The sequence below is a fragment of the Lissotriton helveticus genome, chromosome 7 (genome assembly GCF_964261635.1).
Source record: "Lissotriton helveticus chromosome 7, aLisHel1.1, whole genome shotgun sequence".
NCBI lineage: Eukaryota > Metazoa > Chordata > Amphibia > Caudata > Salamandridae > Lissotriton > Lissotriton helveticus.
Window position 1 is genome coordinate 1,293,543,012 of NC_136068.1, and position 22,851 is coordinate 1,293,565,862.

The 22,851-nt window shown below is 47.9% G+C and overlaps 1 protein-coding gene across 4 annotated transcripts in view; it reads left to right on the forward strand.

The window, feature by feature from the left end:
* Window positions 1-22,851, forward strand: part of UNK (unk zinc finger) — a 938,451-nt gene that overhangs the window by 75,960 nt on the left and 839,640 nt on the right. For all 4 annotated transcript variants that reach the window (XM_078654545.1, XM_078654546.1, XM_078654547.1 and 1 more), the window contains exon 2: window positions 9,491-9,700. In XM_078654545.1, coding sequence (XP_078510671.1) covers window positions 9,491-9,700 — 210 coding nt within the window. The remainder of the gene's footprint in view (window positions 1-9,490; window positions 9,701-22,851) is intronic.

Here is a 22,851-nt window from a genome sequence, read left to right on the forward strand (position 1 = left end):
TCAGTGATTCGTCTTCCTTGTGTTTTCTTTGTAATAGGCTTGAAGTGATAGGGTAAATGTAGTTTTGTTCCGCCATTTTGAGGCATATTTCGTGCGTGCTCGCGCAAAGAAGTACATTATTTATAATTAGGAGCTGTCAGGGTGGCCGTGTAATGCATTGCAGATGGTGCGCGCGCGTTCACCATCTAGCAGTGTGTTTGTCGGGCGCGCGTCCTCCTCACGTGCACACAGGCATATACGCCGTGTGCGGCTCCTTCCTGCCGGCCCGGGGAGCTGCTCTGCCGCTCTCTGCAGAGTACGGGCGACCGAGCGGCGAGCAGCATTGCCAAAAGAGGGAGCCCCAGAACCGAGGCCCACATCCGCAGGCCCATGAACGCCTTCATGGTGTGGGCCAAGGACGAGCGCAAGCGGCTGGCTCTACGGTTCCCGGATGTGCAGAACGCCGAGCTCAGCAAACTGCTAGGTAAGGCCCAGCGCCCAGAAGCTAAAATAGGCAACACTTAATAATAATGATTAATAAGACGAATTGCACTTTTTTTTCTCCAATTTTTGATTTATTCTGATTTCGATATTGCATTTGAAGCTAATTATGTTACTAACGCTGGCGGTGAGTTTCGAGGCTTCTGTTAAGTATGATGCATTTCGACCTCGTCTCCTCCTCAGACGGCAGCATCACCCCCGTTCGTCCCCACTCACAGTTACGCTACTACGCATGTGTTCTACTGAGGGGTGTTCTATATCACATTAATGTCAAGCCCTGGCCCTATGAGGTGACGTCCCCACTCTTGTGTGATTGAGGGCGGGTCGCGCATTCTTCTTGGGCCTCTCTGGACGTGTACGGAGGCCGGGCGGTGTGCAACAAGTCACTTCTGGTTACAACCGACCCGAGCCAGTCTTGGACTGTAGATGACCCCCACTCCCCTTGTTTAACCATAGCGCTCCGACGCACTGAGAGGCTAATCAAGGAATTATTGCTTTTATGGACTCTTTCCCTGTTTTTTTCTTAGTTTAAATCGGACTGTGCGTGTGTGCTGAATATTTGCAGATTGCTTTTTAGAAACTAAGTAGACACTCGCACAGAGCGACTTTTATGGGAAGCCCCGTCGCTATGTAGGCTTAAAAACTCCTAAATGGCGCGCAGATAATAGTTGATAAAAAGACACTCGCGTGTTCTGATTGTACGGTACATTTTTCCGTAGAAAATTCAATGTAAATGAAAAGTATGTACTGCCAGCTTTCTAGCTCGCTGCTTGTCTTTTGCCACCTCTGGAATTATAGTGGTTTCAGTGGGGTAACATTAGCACCTGCTTTACCGTGCACAGGCTCAAGTTTCGATACCTCACAGGGTGGTTGATCACGTATTTAACACACGATACAGTTTGAATGGATGAGTGAATCAACTAGTGAGCACCTGAAAATAAATAAATGCTTGAAGGAGTGAACAAAGCAGTGTCTAAACGAATGCATACTTTGTGCTTAACGCACCCAGTTAGGGCTTCGAGCGCTTTGGTGATCATGGTTAGAACAACGGAGGGACCGATTTAGAATTTAGACACTTGAGTTAAAGATGCTTTTTCAGGAACCCTTTGAATTGCATGAAAGGCACTTTTCAGAATGAGTATTCAGTTGGAGCAAAGTACACACTTTTAAAATGTTCAACTCTGCTGTGTACGAAAGTTTATGGATTTGCGTTTGCGTGCAGCTTCATGTGCACGCGCGCAAAATTAAAATAGTCTTGGAAATACAGGAAGGACATCACAGGCAGTAACGGTGCAATATTCTCACACTCACAAGGAGATCACTGGCAGTACACACCACATGAACACATTCCATAACACATAGCAACAATACATTGGCATTTACAATGCCATTAGCTCAAACTCAAATAAATCCGAGCCCGATTGCATTTCTAATGCTTGTTTCTTTTGGCATGGTTGAGCAAATACAATTTCTGCGTTTCCTAACTTACAAGGCAAAAGAATGGAGTAAATAAATGTGCACGCTTCTGCCCCAGTGCAAAGTTATCCACAATCGACACTGAAATAAAAGTAGCGCAGTTTGAACTATTTTTGCTACTTATGTAATAAAAATAAAGTGCAACAAGCATTTGCAATGCAATAGGTCTCGCATTAGGAAATTTTGAACTATTGGTATTGTAAATGTCAAATTTTCTTTTTATGTGTTTTAGAAAATAGCAAAATTAATAGCTTTGTAATTTACAATGCCAATAGTTATAGCATGTGGTGGTGTCCCCGAATGATGTGTGGGGGCCTCGAGTGATGTGGTGGTGTCCTCGAGTGATGTGGTGATGTCCCCGAGTGACGTGGTGTTGTCTCCGAGTGATGTGGTGTTGTCTCCGAGTGATGTGGTGTTGTCTCCGAGTGATGTGGTGGTGTTCCCGAGTGATGTGATGGTGTCCCTGAGTGATGTGGTGGTGTCCCTGAGTGATGGAGGGTGTAGCTGTAGGGTTTAGCTGTAGGGTGGAGTTGTAGGGTGGAGTTGTAGGGTGGAGTTGTAGGGTGGAGTTGTAGGGTGGAGTTGTAGGGTGGAGTTGGAGGTTGGAGGGTGTGTGAGGGTGAGTGGATGTGAGGGTCAGGGTGTGTGATGGTGTGTGAGGGTGAGTGTTTGTGTGAGGGTGAGTGAGGGTGTGAGTGTGAGGGGGTGAGGGTGTGTGAGGATGAGGGGGTGAGGGTGTGTGAGGATGAGGGGGTGAGGGTAAGGGGGTGTGAGGTGTGTGAGGATGAGGGGTGAGGGTGTGACGGTGTGTGAGGGTGAGGAGATGTGAGGGTGAGGGGGTGTGAGTGAGGGTGAGTGGGTGAGGGGTGAGGGGGTGTGAGGATGAGGGGGTGAGGGTAAGGGGGTGTGAGGGTGAGGGTGTTAGGGTGATTGAGGTTGAGGGTGAGTGAGGGTGTGTGAGGATGATGGCGGAGGGTGAGTGATGGTGTGTGAGGGTGAATGGGTGAGGGTGTGAGGGTGTGAGGGAGGGTGTGTGTGTGAGGGTGTGAGAGAGGGTGTGAGGGTGAGGGGGATGAGGGTGTGAGGATGAGGTGGTGAAGGTGTAAGGGTGAGGGGGGTGACGGTGGATGAGGGTGTGAAGGTGAGTGAGGGTGTGAAGGTGTGTGAGGGTGTGAAGGTGTGTGAGGGTGAGTGAGGGGGTGTGAGGGTGTGAGGGTGAGTGATGGTGTGTGAGGGTGAGTGGGTGAGAGTGTGAGGGTGAGTGAGGGTGATAGGGTGAGTGAGGGTGTGTGAAGGTCTGTGAGGGTGGGTGAGGGTGTTAGGGTGGGTGAGGGTGTGAGGGTGTGTGAGGATGAGGTGGTGAGGGTGTGAAGGTGAGTGAGGGTGTTTGAGGGTGTGAGGGTGGGTAAGGGTGTGAGTGAGGGTGTGTGATGTTGAGGAGCTGTGAAGGTGAGGGGGGTTAAGGTGTGAGGGTGAGTGAGGGTGTGTGAGGGTGAGAGGGTGTGACGGTGTGTGAGGGTCGGGGTGAGTGAGGGGGGTGTGAGGGTGAGTGATGTGTGAGTGGTGGGTGAGGGGTGGTGAGGGGGTGATGGTGAGTGATGTTGTGTGAGGGTAAGTGTGTGAGGGTGTGTGAGGGAGGGTGTGAGGGTGACAGGGTGAGTGAGGTTGTGTGAGGGTGTGTGAGGGTGATTGGGTGTGTGAGGGAGGGGGTGTGAGGGTTTGTGATGGTGTGTGGGTTTTAGGGTGAGGGGGATGAGGGTGTGAGGGTGAGTGAGGGTGTGTGAGGATGAGGGGGTGAGGGTGAGGGGGTGTGAGTGTGAAGGTTAGTGAGGGTGTGTGAGGGTGTTTGAGGGTGTGAGGATGTGAAGGTGTGTGATGTTGAGGAGGTGTGAGGAGTGGTGAGGTTGAGGGTGAGTGAGGGTGGTTAGGGTGTGAGGGTGAGAGTGTGTGAGGGTGTGAGGGTGAGGGGTTGTGAGGGTGAGGGGGTGTGAGGGTGAGTGGTGTATGAGGGTGTGAGGGTGAGGGGGTGATGGTGTGTGAGGGTGAGTAGGTGAGGGTGTGAGGGTGAGTGAGGGTGTGTGAGGGTGAGGGTGTGTGAGGGGGTGAGGGTGAGTGAGGGTGAGTGAGTGGGTGTGAGTGTAAGTCTGTTGTAAGTACATGTTGTTGTGTTGTGTGTGTGTGTGTGTGTTTGTATGTGTGTGCGTTCTGAGTACGGATATTGGCCTAGTATTAGAATTAGTCCCTTTTCTCTTTTTTTGCCTGTTTCCCTATGCGAAAAAATGGCGGACGCTACCCTGTGCCATAAAGCTACCGAAGTTTTTTAGGTTAGCGTTCTAGTTTATTTCCCTAATTTACCATGCATTTTGATTGACGTCTATTCCGTCCAATCAAATTGCAACGTTGTCTTACGTAGCGTTGCAATTGCGTCACGTCAATTGGGAAACTTCCAGATCTTCGCGAGCCGACGTTTGTGGAAGGCGTGTCGTGCTTCCTATGTTGTAGATGCGTCGTTTGACAGGTAAGTTGTCAATTTAATCACATTTTTTTTTGTTGTTTACCTAGAGTACTCTAGTATAGATATTTTGTATGTTTTTTAATGTTTAGTAATGTTTTTTAAAGTTTTTTTTTGCGATCGTACTCGGCTTGTTTATGTGTATATTGTACTGCCGTGGAATGTTTCTAATTTTCTATATTTAATGTATTTTTGCTTAATTTTACTTAATATATGGCTAAATTTTTTTTTTTTGAGGTACTCTTCCCACATGTTGCTATATTTGTTTGGTTGACAATTTGTTATGTTGACGGTACTCTTTTGTATTAAACCTTGTGCTTTTGTGTTGCTTAAATCTTATTTCTGCTGTTCTTGTGGTTTTTTTCATACGTATACTTTGTGATTTTCTACCATCTTTCAATATTAATAATTATTGTAATGGTACGTAGAAGTTATATTTGCTGTATAGTTTGAAACCTACATGTTTTGATCCGTATGAGCTGCAATCCCTTAATTATGTTGTTAGAAATTAAAAAAAAAAATCAAAAGCAATACTTATGGAGTTTAAGCTTATGGTTTTTAAAACATGTATTTTTTAAACAAAAAGAAGTATTAGGTTCTCCATACCATTCGAATGACTATAAAGTAGTATGTATGATAATTAATGACAAAGTATACGTATGAATCAACCTTTATTAATTGTTTATTTTTTTTCCTTGTGTTTGAGCAAAATACTCTATTGTAGTTCTGGAATAATTGCAATTAGGCTGTGAAGTCTCGTGCTCTTGTGATTACACACTTGTTTAGACTTTCTTTCTTTTGTGTATAATTCCCGCCATTGTTTTATGTGGTTTTTTTTGTGGCCTTAATTTGGTAACTGCTCTATGTTGTGAATCCGTATTCTTTAGATGGCTTTGTAATGTGATGTTTAGTCATTGAAATAAATGTCGCCTAACGCTATTTTTCGTGTGGAGTTGGATGATGGATTAGTAGTTGTAGGGTGGAGTTGTAGGGTGGAGTTGTAGGTTGGGAGGGTGAGGGTGTGTGAGGGTGAGGGTGAGTGGATGTGAGGGTCAGGGGGTGTGAGGGTGAGTGGATGTGAGGGTGAGGGGGTGTGAGGGTGTGTGTGAGGGTTGTGAGGGTAAGTGAGGGTGTGTGAGGATGAGGGGTGAGGGTGTGACAGGGTGAGGGGATGTGAGGGTGAGGGGGTGTGAGGGTGTGTGATGGTGTGTGATGGTGTGTGAGGGTGAGGGTGAGTGAGGGTGTGAGTGTTGTGAGGGTGAGGGGGGTGAGTGTGTGAGGGTGTGTTAGGATGAGGGTGTGATGGTGTGTGAGGGTGAGTGGGTGAGGGTGTGATGGTGAGTGAAGGTGTGTGAGGGTGTGATGGTGAGTGGGTGAGGGTGTGATGGTGAGTGATGGTGGGTGAGTGGGAGAGGCTGTGAGGGTGTGATGGTGTGTGAGGGTGTGTGAGGGTGAGGGTGTGTGAGGGTGAGGGTGGGTGTGAGGGTGAGTGAGGGTGGGGTGTGAGGGTTAGTGAGGGTGTGAGTGTTGTGAGGGTGAGGGGGGTGAGTGTGTGAGGGTGTGTGAGGATGAGGGTGTGATGGTGTGTGAGGGTGAGTGGGTGAGGGTGTGAGGGTGTGATGTGTGTGAGGGTGAGGGTGGGTGAGTGAGGGTGGGTGAGGGTGGGGTGTGAGGGTGAGTGAGGGTGTGTGAGGGTGTGAGGGTGGGGGTGTGTGAGGGTGGGGGGTGGGTGAGGATGAGGGTGTGATGGTGAGTGGTGGGTGAGGGTGAGTGAGGGTGTGAGGGTGGGGGAGGGTGAAGGTGTGTGAGGGTGATAGGGTGAGTGAGGGTGTGTGACTGGGTAAGTGAGGGGGTGTGAGGGTTTGTGATGGTGTGGTTGTGTGTGTGGTTGTGTGTGTGGTTGTGATTGTGTGTGTGTGGTGTGTGTGGTTGTATGTATGTGGTTGTGTGTGTGGCGCTGTGTGTGCGCTTGTGTGGTTGGGTGTGGTTGGGTGTGGTTGTGTGTGTGGCTGTATGTGTGATGAGCGATCTTCTTTTTTCTAGAAATCCATCTTTTAAAGCTGCATATTATCAGTACGTGTGGATTGGTAAGACTGGATGTGCCAGGTATGTGTGAATAAAAAGCGACCCGAGGAAAGCAAGTGACTCTCGCACCCTTCTGACATTTTTATTGCCAGCCTTCGAGTTTATTGCCGTGTGGAAATGGCGTTTTGTGCTGCGTCACTAGTGCGAACCTGCTGATACCGAGTGGAAGGCTTTTTTCATTACCTCGAACGTTTTATTTCTGCAGTTTCAGAAATTTGTAGCCGCTTTCGACCACCGCGGAAATTCGTTTGAGCCATTAGCAAGTTGGAGTGGAAGCGACCCATAACCCGGGCGGGTTTTACGAGGTTTTAAGAGTGACACCGGGTTAGATAGAGCAGGACCGCTGTGCATGAAGCATCAGGCGTGTGCTGTGATCTGGGCTTGAAGCGCTCATTCTGTTTTAGTTGTAGGTAGCTATGTCGGCGGTTCATCCTTTGTAGCTGCACCGGGACCCAGAGGTGCGGGTGGGGCCTGCGTGCCTTGCTGACGTTCATTTAACGGCCCGTCACAATTTCTTCTTTGCTGGTATTTTACTGGGCCTGCATCAGTGTTAACTCTTACCCGGAAATGGGTGGATGTTGGGAGGGAGGTGGTTGGGGGTTAAGGTGCTCTCGAGGTGTAACGAAGCGAGCCAGGAAGAAAGTTGTAAAAAAAAAAAGCTAGGATGAATAACATTTTGATTGATGGAGAAGAGATCGGAGAGGAAATGACAAAAGGCATGAAGAACAAAAATATGGAGAAAGGTGATATGAAGGTGGAAGGGAAGATTGTACGTAGAGAGAGAAAGTGTGAGCAGAAATGGAGAATGTGGGTGGAAAACAAGGAGTAAATGCGAGCTATGGATCAAAGCACGATAAGGGAGAATTGGAGGAGGAAGAACGCAGGAACTAAACAAGCTCTTGGCATTGCTGTGGGGGTGCGGGGCGGGAGCGCATTGCAATGAAGTCTGTTGACGGGGGAGCAGCTTGGGAGGCAGCATTCCATTGCGGTGCGAGGCTGATGGGTTTGTGCACGCACGAGTCTGATGGCGGGGGAGCAGCTTGGGAGGCAGCATTCTATTGTGGTGAGAGGCTTGGGGTTTGGGGGAGCAGGGGAGCGAGCAAGTAGGAGGGAACAAGCATATGTGGGTGAGTGGGAGGGAACCAGCATATGGGGTGTGACGAGTGGGATAGAAGGAGCTCTGCTGGTGTGTGAGACCGGTGGGAGTGCGGGGGAGCAGGGGAGCGAGCGAGAGGGAGGGAAACAGCATATGGTGTGTGAGTCAGGCCAAGCGCGTGCTGGAGAAGCGTCAGGGTTCAATAGATCACATGCATTGGGAGAAATCCGCATGGAATTCGCTTGGTCAGAGAGTTTGTTTCAACTACATTACTCTCGTCTATTTATCCCTGCGGGATAGAATAGGCGAGACCTAGAAATATTTTGTCTGAAACGAAGTATCGCATTTCCCATTCGAAAAGTGGAATACGTCTTTCTACGTCATTATTTACATCTTCCCCCAAAATTGTGTGAAATCCGTTACCTTTGCTTTTGACCATGCTGGGTAAATACCATGTTCTATATTATCTATTCCACACGCAGAATGAATGGTGTCAATTAAATGCTCCTGTTTTTGTTGCCAGTTGAAAGTTTTGTGTGAAAGCCTCTTGCTTTCATCGGACTCCAAGACCCCATTTCTCTGTGAGTGGGGGTAAATGTGAATTTAGGGTAGCCTGCATTATTTAATTATTTCTTATGTACACACAACAAAATGTGAAAGTAGTTGGATATCTGTGTTGGCCTTCTTTGTACAAAATTCTGTCTTCTCTGTTCCGTTATACTCATGCACCAAACCGGCAATGAAATGAATTTACTGTGCTCATAATTTCTGTTTATTAAATCACTGGTCTGAAACTTGTCTAACTCTGAACTAGTAGTATATTCATAGAAGGAAGTGGGAATAAATCAGTCGCTACACTCTGATATAATTTGATGCAACATCATGGAAGTCATTCATATGCTGTCCAGTTCCAAAGTCAGATTGTATGCTTATTGAATGCGGACAACCCACTATGGGGGTAGGAAAACTCACCGAAGGTAAATATCTATTATGTCCCACGTTCTGAAAAGTGACTCCACATACCCACCTGTGTACGAAGTGAAATAAAATCACACTTCTACCATAAAAAACATCTCCCTCTCGCTCGCTCTCTCTCTCTCTCTCTCTCTCGTTCGCTCTCTCTCTCTCTCTCTCGCTCGCTCTCGCTCTCTCTCTCTCTCTCTCGCTCTCTCGCTCATATCTGCTGATACCTTTCTGAGGCTACTCCTAGGAAGCTTATCACAAGGCGGAATGCGGTACTCTACTGGAGAACATCAGCGTAAACATGAAGTCCCCACAAATGGCTCAACATTTAAAATGCACAACAGGAAAAAAACTGCAGGCTAAACAAAAAAAGCATTGGCATAGCCTATAGGTCTCGCCTTTGAGACCTTATAAGTATTAGTTATGCAGCATAATATCCTTGATGCAACAACATCAACTGTTGCATGGTTAAACACTTATACGGCCCCAAAGGCGAGACCTATTGGCTATGCTAATGCTTGTTGGCATTGTAGATGTCATCAGGTCATCTGATGTTCTGTTTTTCTTTTCCTCGCAGTCATAAAGAATGAAGCAGCATGGGCTACAGCGGCTTATATATTACTATGTTTCTTTTTGTACAAGATCAAATATTTATCAAGTTTCTATAATTGCTGTTGCATTGAATGATGTTCGATGTAATCGGTTGCAGTCTTTGTATGATGTTGGTTGTTAGATATTTTACAGTGTACATGCCAGTGACAGGATTTGTTTCACACTTCATACATATAGTTGTTGTTTCTTAAGAGGTTGTTTGGACAAGAGCCATTGTTTGCAAACAATGCTGTGGTTTCTAACTGTTCTCTTCTGCTGACCAGCAGATACCTGAAGGAGTTCCGCACTGAGCAGTGTCCTCTATTTGTGCAGCACAAGTGTTCGCAGCATCGCCCCTACACCTGCTTTCACTGGCACTTTGTTAACCAACGCCGGAGGAGATCAGTACGCCGCCGCGATGGAACCTTTAACTACAGCCCTGACATCTACTGCACAAAATATGATGAAACCACCGGACTATGCCCAGAAGGAGATGAGTGAGTATAACTAACTTTGTTTTGTAAACCATTTTGTCAGGCCAGTTCTCTAGTGCCAGCACAACTCAAAGGCATTTAGGCAATCCTTGTAGGAAGTCTTGTTGCTGTCCCTGGAAACTAAGAAAGTAGATATTACTGCAGGCTCACTCAAATGCCAAATATCACATTTTAAGCTTTGACTTTTAGGGACCAAGTTAGTCATTACTACGCAAATGACATATTTAGGGAAGTGTAAATGAACGGAACCTTTCAAGACCTTTACATGGCTAGTGCATCATATTACATCACATGTTGCAGACACACAGAAATAAGAGCAACAGCAAAATTATATAATTTGTATTATGTTCAGGCATGAAACTATAACCCAAAAAGGGAAGCTGAAATAGCTCAAAATCTGGCTGAACAGGAAAAAACAGGGTAGCATGTGGGAATCCGCAATGCTTATTAATACTTGATTATAGAGGGATTACAATAATAGCCCCCCCCCCCATCTTCCCCTTATGGGTGTAAATTAAAAAAGTCGAAAGTTAGAGATATGTTGTCTTTTTGTTTGAAATCGGGTTTATTTCCTAAATCAGGAGTAGAACATAGGTCCAGATGTACACATCGTTAAGCCCACAACCCATTTAGGGCCGGCCACGTTGCTTTCAAGTGTTTCCCAGCATAGAAAAAGGCATTAATAAACTAATTGGAACACAGCATGTCGCCTACAACCCTTGTTGGGCCGGCCGTGTGATCTAGTACATATAACAATATTACCGTGTTGTGGGAAGTCGCAGGACCTGTTTAAAACCAGTAACATTGAGAACACGGGCTAGAGGCCCATATAAAGTGGATAGCGGTAGATGGAAAGGGAAGGGTCGAAAAAAGAGGAGATGGTAGAAAGGAGAGGTATACAGCAACGTAAGCGGTTGCGTGGACTGACGGGAAGTAGTGTGTGACTGTGTCAGGTGTGGAGAATGAAGGCCGTAATGCTTCTTGGAAGGGTTGGCATGGACGACTGTACTCGCGCAGGGTCATCATCATGACACTCGGTGACATTGGGGCAGTAGCAATCCTTCGAGCGCTAATTAAGGTAGCAAGGCAAGATTTGCCAAAAACCCCAGACAAGAGAGGAGAGAATCGAGATTGAACTGCAGTAAGGACAGGAAATTCTGGTTGGATGAAAAGGATAACACAAGAATGCATTAGTTTAACCCATTCTTTTTCTACGTGCCAGGAGTCAACCAGGTCTAAAAGGATATTTGCATACTGCATGCATATGGCCTTAAGACCTGACACAATTGGTTAAGGATAGTGAGATTGTCTCTAGCTTGTTGGTATGTATATGGCCATGCATCAGACCCGACGCAATTTAATGAATTGGCCATGTACAGACCAGTAATAACGGCTAGGTCAGCAGTTGAACAGTCAAGATTTGCTCCTGGGGGATTTTGTTGGATAGAACGTGAAGTTCAGGTGCAAATTTATCCTGCACAATAAATAGATTGTCCAAGGATTATTATTCTTTTAGAAAAAATCTTAAGAATCTTATTATTATGTAAGAAGTATGCCTAGTAGCTTTAAAAATGTGTATTGCATCAACAACTGCCCTTGTTTTTGTAGCCTCGTTACTTTATAACGGAAGTGGGATCTAGCTAATCCACATGGGGTAGCTAAGCAAAGCACCATATTCCAAATCTGAGTTTTCACAGTTTGAAACCTGTCTGAACTTGTATCTTTTGACCAAGGGGAGGCGATAATGATGGTCCGGCCACTATCGCAAATGGGGACTGTGAGCAGTAGTTGCATGGCACTAGAGCTTCAAATCTTGAGAACCAATTTGCGCTACCTGGTGGGATAGGCTGGCGTGTGCACAAAGCCTGCTTCTGTAGTAGGGGATCTCTGTGTATAATCATAATCTAGTGAATAGTCCCGCTCATGAGCGTGGACCCCGGAGCAATCAAAAATAATCTCTTAAGCTGTCTAGAAATGCAGTCCTGCAAAGACACTTAAGAGAGAATTTAAAGACATATAATGCAGCCTATATCCACAGGCTGCACTGTCCAGCACTTCAACTAGACATTCCACATTCCACCAAAAACCACAACCAGCACAGCTTGCCAAGTTTTCATCACAGAGAAAAACTTCCCCTTTTACCAGTAAAGCCTCAGGAATGATATAGAGGAAGGGGAGGACAGACAAGCCCAATAGGCTGCTATTATGTGGCTCAAAAAGGGATACCGTGCCTTTAAGAAAACTTTCTAGAACTTTCTCAGTATCCCAGAATGCCCTGCAGGTCCCATTTACTTTCAGTTCTTTTTTCCGGCTCCTGCTAGCAGGACCCTGGAGCATTGAGCTCTCCCTTTTTGGGTTTATTATAGAATTGTTTGCACTTTTAAAGTGTGTGAGTGTTTACACTCAAAGTGTTTTGGTGCCCTCTTCCTCTCCTAGTGTTCTGAGCAGTTCTTTTATCAAAAATGCCTGCATTATTTGATAAATGCCCGGAGTGCTCGAGGAAGAAGGCCAAGTCGGACCCACACTCTGTGTGTATCCTGTGCCTTCCTTCTACTCATCTTCCGGAGAATTGTGAGATTTTTAACAACAAAAACTTGAAGGTCTAGAAAGCTGAGTAAGACAAACACCAAGAAAGAGAATTACACCATAAACAGTTGCCACCTGTGGTAGAGGAACATCAGGTACTTAAATAAGTCCTATCAGCCCACCCATGTGGCGGAACATCGTCATTTAGGACCTTTCGACCAGGGTCTATATGTCCAAGCCCAATGATAGTGGCTTAGTATCTTTAGACCATTGTTCAAAGGATAGATGTGTCCTCACCGCAAGTGGTGCTGATAAAGTGCAGTGCTCAAAAAGGAGTATATAGTGGTGATTTAAAACGGCGGTCAAGGTAGAATTTTTTTTATTGATATCCACCTTGACGTCAGATATAAAAACAGTGTAATGACAGTGTGAAAATATCACTGTCCAGTATGCTTATGAGATTATTTAGGCCAACATGTTTCTGCCGTGTTGGTGGAGATTCACCGGCATTCTTCAGGGCCAGGCTGGAAATATAGCTACTGCAAAATACACCATAATAAGTGTCAAAAAAGATTTTTTTCAGAACACATAAATATTTCTGAAATAGACGAGTGTGGTCAATTTGACCACCCTACCGTTTCCTCGTGACTTTGCTGTATAACGAGGAGTTCTTTCCTGTAAACATTGAAAAAACTAATATCAATACCGAGTTAGTTATGGTGTCGTTAAGTGATAACGATAATGTAAAATCAATTCTTGGCAAACGCCGTCACTCTACTCGCCAGTCACAGTTTGTGACGGCAAAAATGTAAATGTGCACTCTAATAGTTACACCCAGCTATTCTGTTTGAACAAAAACATTTTTTTTACACTTACCCGGCTCTATGTGGGAAGAAGGCCTCACCTCACCCTGCAACGGCTCGGACAATGGGGCCCCGCTCTATTGAACATATAAAGAGGGACAATTTCAGGAAAGATAACTATCCCTCTGAGGAAAGTGTTCATTGTAATTTGCTACAGATCAAAAAATAACTTGGTTGTTGAGATAAGCCCATAAGGTCTAAAACACGATGTATAACACAAGACTGGCTGCATCCACTTTAAAAAGATCCAAAACTCAGTTCCAAACAAATTATAGAGCCAACTGGGTCTATGTCTAATTAAAAAACTCTCTAGTCAAGATATCTAGTTAAGTAATAGAAAAGATACTAACAAAGAGAGTTGTCTTATCATATTTCAAGGTTAAAACCCAGATCCATCTATTCATGTTTCGAAGTTAAGACCTAAGGCGCGGCTTGGAATAGAGCCTCAGGGCGCCAAATCAACGATGTCAGAGCGGGCGCTTAAGTCCTTACCTGTCCGTCGGTACCTCCAGGAGTGTTCCTGAGCCGAAGGGGAGGTGCCGATGGATGGAAGGAAGAGCGTTTTTATACTCTCGCTAATTAGTACATTGCTCGATAATTGTATTCACCTGGCTCGAGCGTACGTAGTCCGTCATGAGCTTCCGGGTAATGAGAGTGACAGTGTCTCATTTCCGCACATGCGCAACTCTAATAGCCGACCATCTCGCTGGAACGCCGGCTGTCTCAGTAACTCGCATGCGCATCTAGAGCGTCTGTGTAATGAGACACTGATCCGTTGTTATTCTGTGCCTCAGAGTTCTAGCGCGATTATTTCAGGCTTAAAGATTCGTTTTGTGTATATGTTGTCGGAAGAGTCTGTAGTATAAAGGATCAACAATTATTTCAAACTGTGACGTGTTAACCAATTATTACAAACTATAACGTGTTAACCAGAGGTCAAATCATACTGCTCATTAGTGATCTGATAGAACTGAGGTCACGCTGGTATTTATTGTGTCCTCTTGAAAAGACAGGAGTATGAAAAAAAGTATGAAAAAGGTCTACTTCATGAAGGGTGTGTACCTGGATGTGATATAGCCACGTGAAATATCACAGGAAATCATTAGATAAATTGAGAGTGCTCTCATCAGTGTCTATTGATCATGAAAAGGAGCACTGCACGGACAGGTATTTGTTTGAGATCCAGCTATACCGGGTCCTATGGGTAATCTGTATATTACTGATCTTTCTCAAATCGAAACCCATGGTATGTTGTCATTCAAACCCCTCATATCGGTCTTGAGTTTAAAAATCCAACGTTGTTCTTTCAAAAACAGAAACCGTGACACATCAGTTACATGAGGGGGGATAAATGGCTGTTCCAATACTACCCACTTCAATTCGTCTGCCTTATGTTTAAATTCTAAAAAGTGATTTGTTAGACAGGTCGATTGTTTGTTGCACCGAATGGTGCTTTTATGTTCACTGATGCGGAGCTTGATCTTTCTAGTAGTGTGGCCAATGTATGTAAGCATGCATGGGCACTTAATCATATAGATCAGTTTCTCTGAATTGCAGTTTGTGTGATTGTTCAGACGCCATGGTCTGTCAGTCCCAATATCTATCGTCAGGGTTTTGCATGTCTGGGGACAAGCAGCGCAACCTCCACATGGGTAGTGGCCCCGTACCGGGTCGGTGTTCCATAGAGTATTGGTGTTTTCTCTTCGCTGATGTTTTGGTCTGGTATGTACTACGTTGTCTCTAATACTAGGGCCCCTTTTGAAAGCAAAGAGGGGACGGGGGATGTCTCCTGACACTGTATTCAATATTTTCCAGTGTTTCAGGACGATTTTCTTGACCCCATTAGAGAGGGTGCTGAAAGTATGCACCATAGTCATACGGTCTTGTGATGTTTTTGGGCGTTTGTGTTCAATGAGCGCTTCACGGTTATTATTCGATGCTTATTTGCACGCTCGTCTCACAAGGTGGTGCGGATAGTGTCGTTCTCTTAGTTGCACTGACAGATCTTTTGCGTGTTGGTGAAACAGAGTGTTAGAGGAACAATTTCTTCTGACCCTCAGAAACTGCCCGACCGGTAAATTATCCCGGAGTGATTGAGGATGAAAACTACGGTAGGACAACAAAGAATTGCGTGACATCGGTTTCCGATACAGTTCGCTTTGTAAACCTCCCTCTCCTGGGAAAATCAAGATGTCTAAAAATGGAAGCTTTTCCTTGCTGAATTCCATAGTGAATTTCAGATGTCGATTTTGTGAATTGAGCCAATTGTGAAAGGCTACCACCTCATTATTGGAGCCTCTCCAAATCACTATCACGTCGTCAATATATCTCCTCCACAGCAACACCTGATGGAGAAAGGGGTTGCTGTGGTGGAGGACGTGGTCTTGCTCAAATTGGTGCATGTACAGATTGGCAAGACTTGGGGCAAATACACTCCCCATCGAGGTCCCAGAGATTTGTAAGTATAGTTCATCCTCATATTGGAAAAGGTTTTCCTTCATTGCCAGCCTGGCACATTCCATGATGAATCCCACTGGGGTGATGGTAATCAATTGTCTTGATTCTAGGAGACCTCTGATGCAATCCAATGTTTCTTGTTGTGGGATGCATGTGTATAGAGACTCGACGTCAAAACTCACCAGAAGGTCAGTAGTGACATCGAACTCTACCTCTGCCAGCAACCTCAACACATCACCAGTGTCTTGTAAGTCCGTTGGTGTTTCACTTACAATTGGTTTTAGAAAAAAGTCCACAAACGTAGACAATGGCTCTAATAATGAGCCTATCCCCGAGATAATAGGGCACCCAGGTGGTGGTCTTATCTCTTTATGAATCTTCGGGAGGCAATAGAAGTATGGTGTTCTGTAGTAGGGGATCTCTGTGTATAGTCATAATCTAGTGAATAGTCCCGCCCATGTGCGTGGACCCCGGAGCAATCAAAAATAATCTCTTACAGTGTCAAAAAATGCAGAAAATGCATAGACACTTAAGAGAGAATTTAAAGACAGATAATGCAGCCAAAAGGCTACACTGTCCAGTACTTCAACTAGAAATTTCCACCATAAAATCCACAAAACAGCAAAGCCTGTACAGATTTCCCTTGCTTAACAGCAAAATCCCTCAGGAATGATAGAGAGAAGAACCTGGACAGACAAGCCCCATAGGCTGCCATTATGTGGCTTAATTAGGATACTGTGCCTTTAAGAGAACCTTCCAGAACCTTCTCTCAGTATCCCAGAATGCATAGCAGGTCCAACTTAGCCTCAGTTCTTTTTTCCGGCTCCTGCAAGCAGGACCCTGGAGCATTGAGCTCTCCCTTTCAAGGGGTTTTGTTAGTGTTTTACACTGATTTCGATTTTTGGTACTTTTAAAGTACTCTGGTGACTTTCTTTCTGTGTTTCTGCACTCTTTTTTGTCCATAATGCCTGCATTATTCGACAAATGCCCTGAGTGCTCAAGAAAGAAGGCCAAGACAGACTCCCATGAGGTCTGTATTCTCTGCCTTCCCTCTTCCCACATCCCTGAGGAGTGTAGGATCTGCAGAAGCTTCTCTGGGAGGACCCTGAAGGAGAGGAAGAAGATCAGGCTTCAGGGACTTGAGGAGAGAAAGCTGAAGGCACGAGGTGGGTCAGGAGGGGCTCCTTCTACCCATGCTGAGGCCTCTGGGGGGCTCCCCAGGGGCAGGAAGACCAGCCCTCGCCCAAGGTCTCCGTCTGGGTCAGTTGCTCTGACCACGACGTCGAGGGGACGGTCAACGGCCAGTTCCAGGTCTCCCCAGGGCTCTGGGTCGAGAAAACGTCGCCCGTCGACGTCGAGGAACGTGTTCCGGCCGCCGTCGAAGCCGGTGTCGATATCCTCGTCGTCGCTGTCGGCGTCGAGTGATCGACATCGGAGGGCCCGGCGTCGGCGCTCGCCGTCGAGGCGACACCGCCGTTCGCCGTCGAGGACGTCGTCGTCGAGGGGATCCTCGTCGTCAAGGTCGCCGTCGAGACGAAAGGCGTCTCCGGCGCCGAAGAGGTCGACGTCGAAGCATTCCAAAAGGCCGACGTCGAGACGGTCAAGGAGATCGACGTCGAGAAGGTCGGAGAGGTCGACGTCGAGAAGGTCCAAAGGGTCGCCGTCGAAGCGATCCAGGAAGTCGACGTCGAGACCGGCGAAGAGGTCGAGGTCGCCGTCGGGGCACCATCGCCCGTCGTCGAGGTTTCGTGGCTCGTCGATCTGGTCGGGGTCGACGTCGAGACGGAGACACGGTTCGACGTCGAGGAGTCTGATTCGGTCGACGCCGAAGGACCGTTCGACGTCGAGGGGACATCGGTCGTCGTCTGGACACCGGTCTTCAGCGTCTGGAGGTCCTAAGGTCAGGCCCAGGACTGTGGGGGGCTCCCCACTCTCTGGTAGAGGTGATGGCTCGCCGGGACCGGCGCATTCCGGGGTGGATACTCCGATGAGGCCGTCTACGCCTCCTCCGCGGCCGGCTGTGCCGAAGGGTCCTCCTCCGAAGGCCCCTACCCCACCTCCGAAGCCGGCTCCGCGGGACCCGCGTCCGGTTGCTCCTCCACCCCCGATCCCACCGAGGGAGGTGTCGATGCCTAAGTTCCCGACGCCTCCGAAGAAGACTCCTAAGAAGCCTGGAGCTCCTGACCCTGGGAGGCCGAAGGAGCGTCCGAGGCCCAAGAGGTCGAGGTCTCGCTCGGGGAGACGGGACAAGTCGAGGAGTGGCCGCGGATCTTCATCACGATCCAGGCATCGTCACAAGAGACGTCGTTCCAGGTCACGTTCTCCGTCTGGGACCCGTTCCTACTCGCCCACGCTGTCCGATTCGCCGGAGACTAGGGTGTCTCCGATAGACGATATTAGCACATTTCAGGAGGTTCTCCTGCGTGGTGCGGCGAAGTTGGGCATTGAGGTTGAAGCGCCTACGGCTTCTACCTCGGTAATCTTTGAGACTTTACACAAGAGGCACTTGTCTCGCCCCCTGTTACCTCTGGTGCCGGGACTCCTTGAGCCCGCCGAACAGCTATTCCTGACGCCGGCGACGGTGAAATCTGTACCTTCCAGGATACTGAAAAAGTACAGGGCTCCGGACTCAGACCCAGCCTTCTTGAGGAAGGACCCGGTACCGGATTCAGTCATCGTGACTGCTGCTCGGAAACTTCATGCCACCTCCCCTGCGTCCACGGTGCCTCCGGACAAGGAGAGCCGGTGGATCGATTCTGCTGGTCGCAAGGCGTGTGGGACATCCGCCTCGTCCATGAAGGCAGCCAGTGACTCGGCTTTGCTGGGACGGTACGACCGGTCCCTTTGGGACTCGATGGAGCAGTTCGCAGACCTCGTCCCTCGAGACCGCAAGGAGGACTTTGTGGAGATCGTCAAGGAGGGGATGTTGGTCTCTAATCAGGCCATCGGCGCCGCAGCAGACATATCGTTGCTGTCCGCGCACGGATATTGCCACGGGATTCACCAGAGACGCCATGCTTGGCTCAGGTTGACATCGTTGAAACCGGAGGCTCAGCAACGCGTGGCGAATCTCCCGTTTTCCGGAGATACCCTCTTCGGGAAGCACGCGGATGATGAGATGGCCAGGATGAAGGCCGAAGCGGAGACCCTGACGGCAGTGGGCCTGGAAAAGCCCAAGGAAAAGAAACCCTTCCGACAGTACCAACGTCGGTTTGGGGCGCAGGGTCGTGGAAGGGGGCAGTCTGCTGGTCAACATCAACAGCGGCAGCAGCAGCAGCAGTACAGGCAGCCCTTCCAGAAGCGACAGGGTGGTAGAGGTCGTCAACAGTCCTCTACCGCGACCAAGGGCCCGGCCGGGTCCCGTCCCTGAGCTGTTACTTCCCCCTCGTCCGTTACCCGCTCCGGTGGGGGGAAGCGTTCAATTTTTTCTGGCAGAGTGGAGAAAAATTACTCAGGACAAGTGGGTGCTGAATATTGTTTGCAATGGATACAGTCTACGTTTCACCAGCCCTCCTCCATCGATTCCTCCCGTCAGCTCGCAGTATCGACTGCACGAGCTTCAGGCGGAGGCGGACGTTCTGCTAAGGAAAAGGGCGATCGAAGACGTACCTCTGTCTCAAAGAGGAAGAGGTCTGTACTCTCGGTTCTTTCTTGTCCGCAAGAAGGACAAAAACGAGTTCAGGCCCATTCTGGATTTGCGGCAGGCAAACAAGTGGATTCGCAGAGAAAAGTTTCGCATGCTGTCGTTACATCAGATCTACCCTCAGCTGCAACGAGGAGACTGGATGTGTGCCATAGATCTACAGGACGCATACTTCCACGTGCCCATTGCATGCAAACACAGAAAATTTCTGCGCTTTCAAGTCGGCACCAATCACTATCAGTACACGGTGCTACCCTTCGGGCTGAAGTCTGCACCCAGGACATTCTCAAAATGTATGGCAGTGGTAGCGGCACACCTGAGGAAGAACAAGGTGTTTGTCTACCCGTACCTGGACGATTGGTTGATCAAAGCCTCCTCCTTCTCGGAAGCTCAAGCACACTTCCAGAAGACGTGCGTTCTCTTGAACAAGCTGGGGTTGCACATCAACATGTCCAAGTCGGTCCCGATTCCGGTACAGTGCATCCAGTACTTGGGGGCCTCCATCAATACGCTGTCAGCAAGCGTGTCTCCTTCGGAAGAGCGACGTTTATCACTCGTTCGGAAGGCTCAGGCTCTCATGAAAACTCCGTCTACGACTGTGAGGACGGTGTCTTCTCTACTGGGATCGATGGCCTCTTGCATCTTTCTCACTCCTCACGCACGGCTACAGATGAGACCTCTGCAGGAGTGCTTGGAGGATCAGTGGGACCAGAGGAGAGGTTCTTGGGACGACAGGATACGACTGTCTCTACATGCTCTTCAGTCTCTGAAGTGGTGGTGCTCGAAGGAGAATCTCCTCAGAGGCGTTCCCTTCCACAAGGACATTCCCACACAGACCATCGTGACGGATGCGTCTCTCCAAGGTTGGGGGGCGCATTCCGGAGACCTGCAAATTCAAGGGACGTGGTCCCCGACGGAGTCCACGTACCACATCAATTTCCTGGAACTGAGAGCTGTTCACTTGGCACTGAAGGCCTTTCATCCGTCTTTTCAGACCAACTCTCTGCTTGTTCAGACGGACAACACGACAACGATGTATTACCTCAACAAGCAGGGGGGCTCGAGATCGCGCACTCTGTCGCAGGAGGCGCAGGCGATCTGGCACTGGCTTCTGGCTCGAGGACTGTCGATAACGGCCGCCCATCTGCCGGGTGTGCAGAATGTTCAGGCAGACGAACTGAGCAGGATCGTGCAGGAAAACCACGAATGGGTCATAAACGACGAAGTACTAGGAGAAGTCTTCGCAAGGTGGGGAACTCCAGACGTAGATCTGTTTGCCACCGCCGAAAACAGCAAATGCCGAGGCTTCGCCTCCAGGTACTACCAGCCAGGGACGCTGGGGAACGCGTTATGGATCAACTGGTCGAACAGCTTTCTGTACGCTTTTCCACCAATTCCCCTGATTCCGGCGGTTCTCATCAAGCTGTCTCAATCCAGGGCGAGGATGATTCTGATTGCCCCGGAATGGCCCAGACAGTGGTGGTTCACGGACCTACTTCACCGATCTCTCCTTCCTCACATGAAGCTGCCGTGCAGGCCGGACCTTCTCACGAAGTTCGGGGGGCGGATGGTGCACCCCAACCTCTCGTCTTTGAGTTTGGCGGCATGGCTCCTGAAATAGTGCAATATGGCCATCTGAATCTCCCAGAGGATTGTATGGGCATACTGAAGGAGGCTAAGCGACCTTCCACTAGGACTTCCTATGCTTACAAGTGGAAGAGGTTTTGCATCTGGTGCAAGTCTAAGAACTATGACCCTACGTCATGCAAGGAAGATGTCATCCTTCCATATCTGCTTCATCTGGCGCAGTCGGGCCTTAATGTCCATTCCATTAAGGTTCATCTGGCTGCTTTGACTGCCTACAGGAAAGGCCCTTCACAGACTTCCTTTTTCCAGATCCCTGTGATCAAAGATTTTTTGGAAGGCTTGAAGAAAGTGTTCCCTCCTGTCAGGCTTCCTTCGCCTTCATGGGACTTGAATGTGGTGCTGTCCAGATTGATGAAGGAGCCTTTTGAACCCATTCATAAGGCTTCGTTGCAGCACCTGTCCTGGAAGGCGGCGTTCCTCGTGGCCATTACATCGGCCCGCAGGGTGAGTGAGATTCAGGCATTGTGTTGCCAAGAGCCTTATACTGTATTTCATAATGCTAAAGTTGTTATGCGTACTCACCCTAAGTTTCTTCCCAAGGTTGTTTCTGATTTTCATATCAATCAGACTATCACTTTGCCTACGTTCTTTCAGAACCCTTCCTCTCCAGCGGAAAGGTCTTTGCATTCCCTGGATGTGCGGAGGGTGCTGAAGTTTTATCTTGATAAGACTAAAGATATTCGTAGGTCAGACCAATTGTTCATCAATTATGGCTCAGTCAGGACTGGTCTTGCTACCTCTAAACAGTCCATCTCGAGGTGGATTGTGTCCTGCATACAGTTGTGTTACTACAAAGCTAATAAGACCTTAGGGGGCAAACCTAAGGCTCATTCCACCAGGGGCAAGGCTGCTACGACAGCTATGCTCCGTAATGTTCCCATTGCAGAGATCTGCAAGGCGGCCACTTGGAAGTCGGTCCATACCTTTGCTAAGCATTACTGCCTGGACTCTGATGCCAGGGCAGACGCTCAGGTTGGGCAGGCTTCGCTGCGGAATCTGTTCGCACAGTAGTGGCGTTATTTTACTCTCCACCGCCGCTTGGTGTGGGGATGGGCTTGCCATTCTATTCACTAGATTATGACTATACACAGAGATCCCCTACTACAGAAGGAGTAGTTTCTGTCCTGTAACTCCAGTTCTGTAGTAGGGGTATCTCTGTTATAGTCATAAGCGCCCTCCCGCCTCCCCGGTGGAGTGTTGTTCATGATCATAATACTACAGGTCTGGCGTTTTTCTACGCCTTCGAAAAGAACTGAGGCTAAGTTGGACCTGCTATGCATTCTGGGATACTGAGAGAAGGTTCTGGAAGGTTCTCTTAAAGGCACAGTATCCTAATTAAGCCACATAATGGCAGCCTATGGGGCTTGTCTGTCCAGGTTCTTCTCTCTATCATTCCTGAGGGATTTTGCTGTTAAGCAAGGGAAATCTGTACAGGCTTTGCTGTTTTGTGGATTTTATGGTGGAAATTTCTAGTTGAAGTACTGGACAGTGTAGCCTTTTGGCTGCATTATCTGTCTTTAAATTCTCTCTTAAGTGTCTATGCATTTTCTGCATTTTTTGACACTGTAAGAGATTATTTTTGATTGCTCCGGGGTCCACGCACATGGGCGGGACTATTCACTAGATTATGACTATAACAGAGATACCCCTACTACAGAACTGGAGTTACAGGACAGAAACTACTCCTTATCGGATGTGCTGTAATTAGATATCTGGCCTCTTTGGGCGTGATCCAGCCTTCTACAGATGCCTCCTCGATCAGATTTTTAATTTCATTTTTGATCCTGGTGGTAGGACCCTCTGTGAGGCGGCGATAAGCTCTCGTGTCATTCAGCTGCCTCCTGCATTCAACTTGGTAGATATCTGTGTCCTGGAGCACTATCGCTCCTCCCTTATCAGCGGGTTTAATAGTAAGGGTGGTGTCTTTGGCCAGATCTGCAAGAGCATTTTTTTCAGCTCTCGTGATATTGTAGTAGGGTCGTTGTTTAGTTTGACTCAAATTCATAATCTCATGGGTC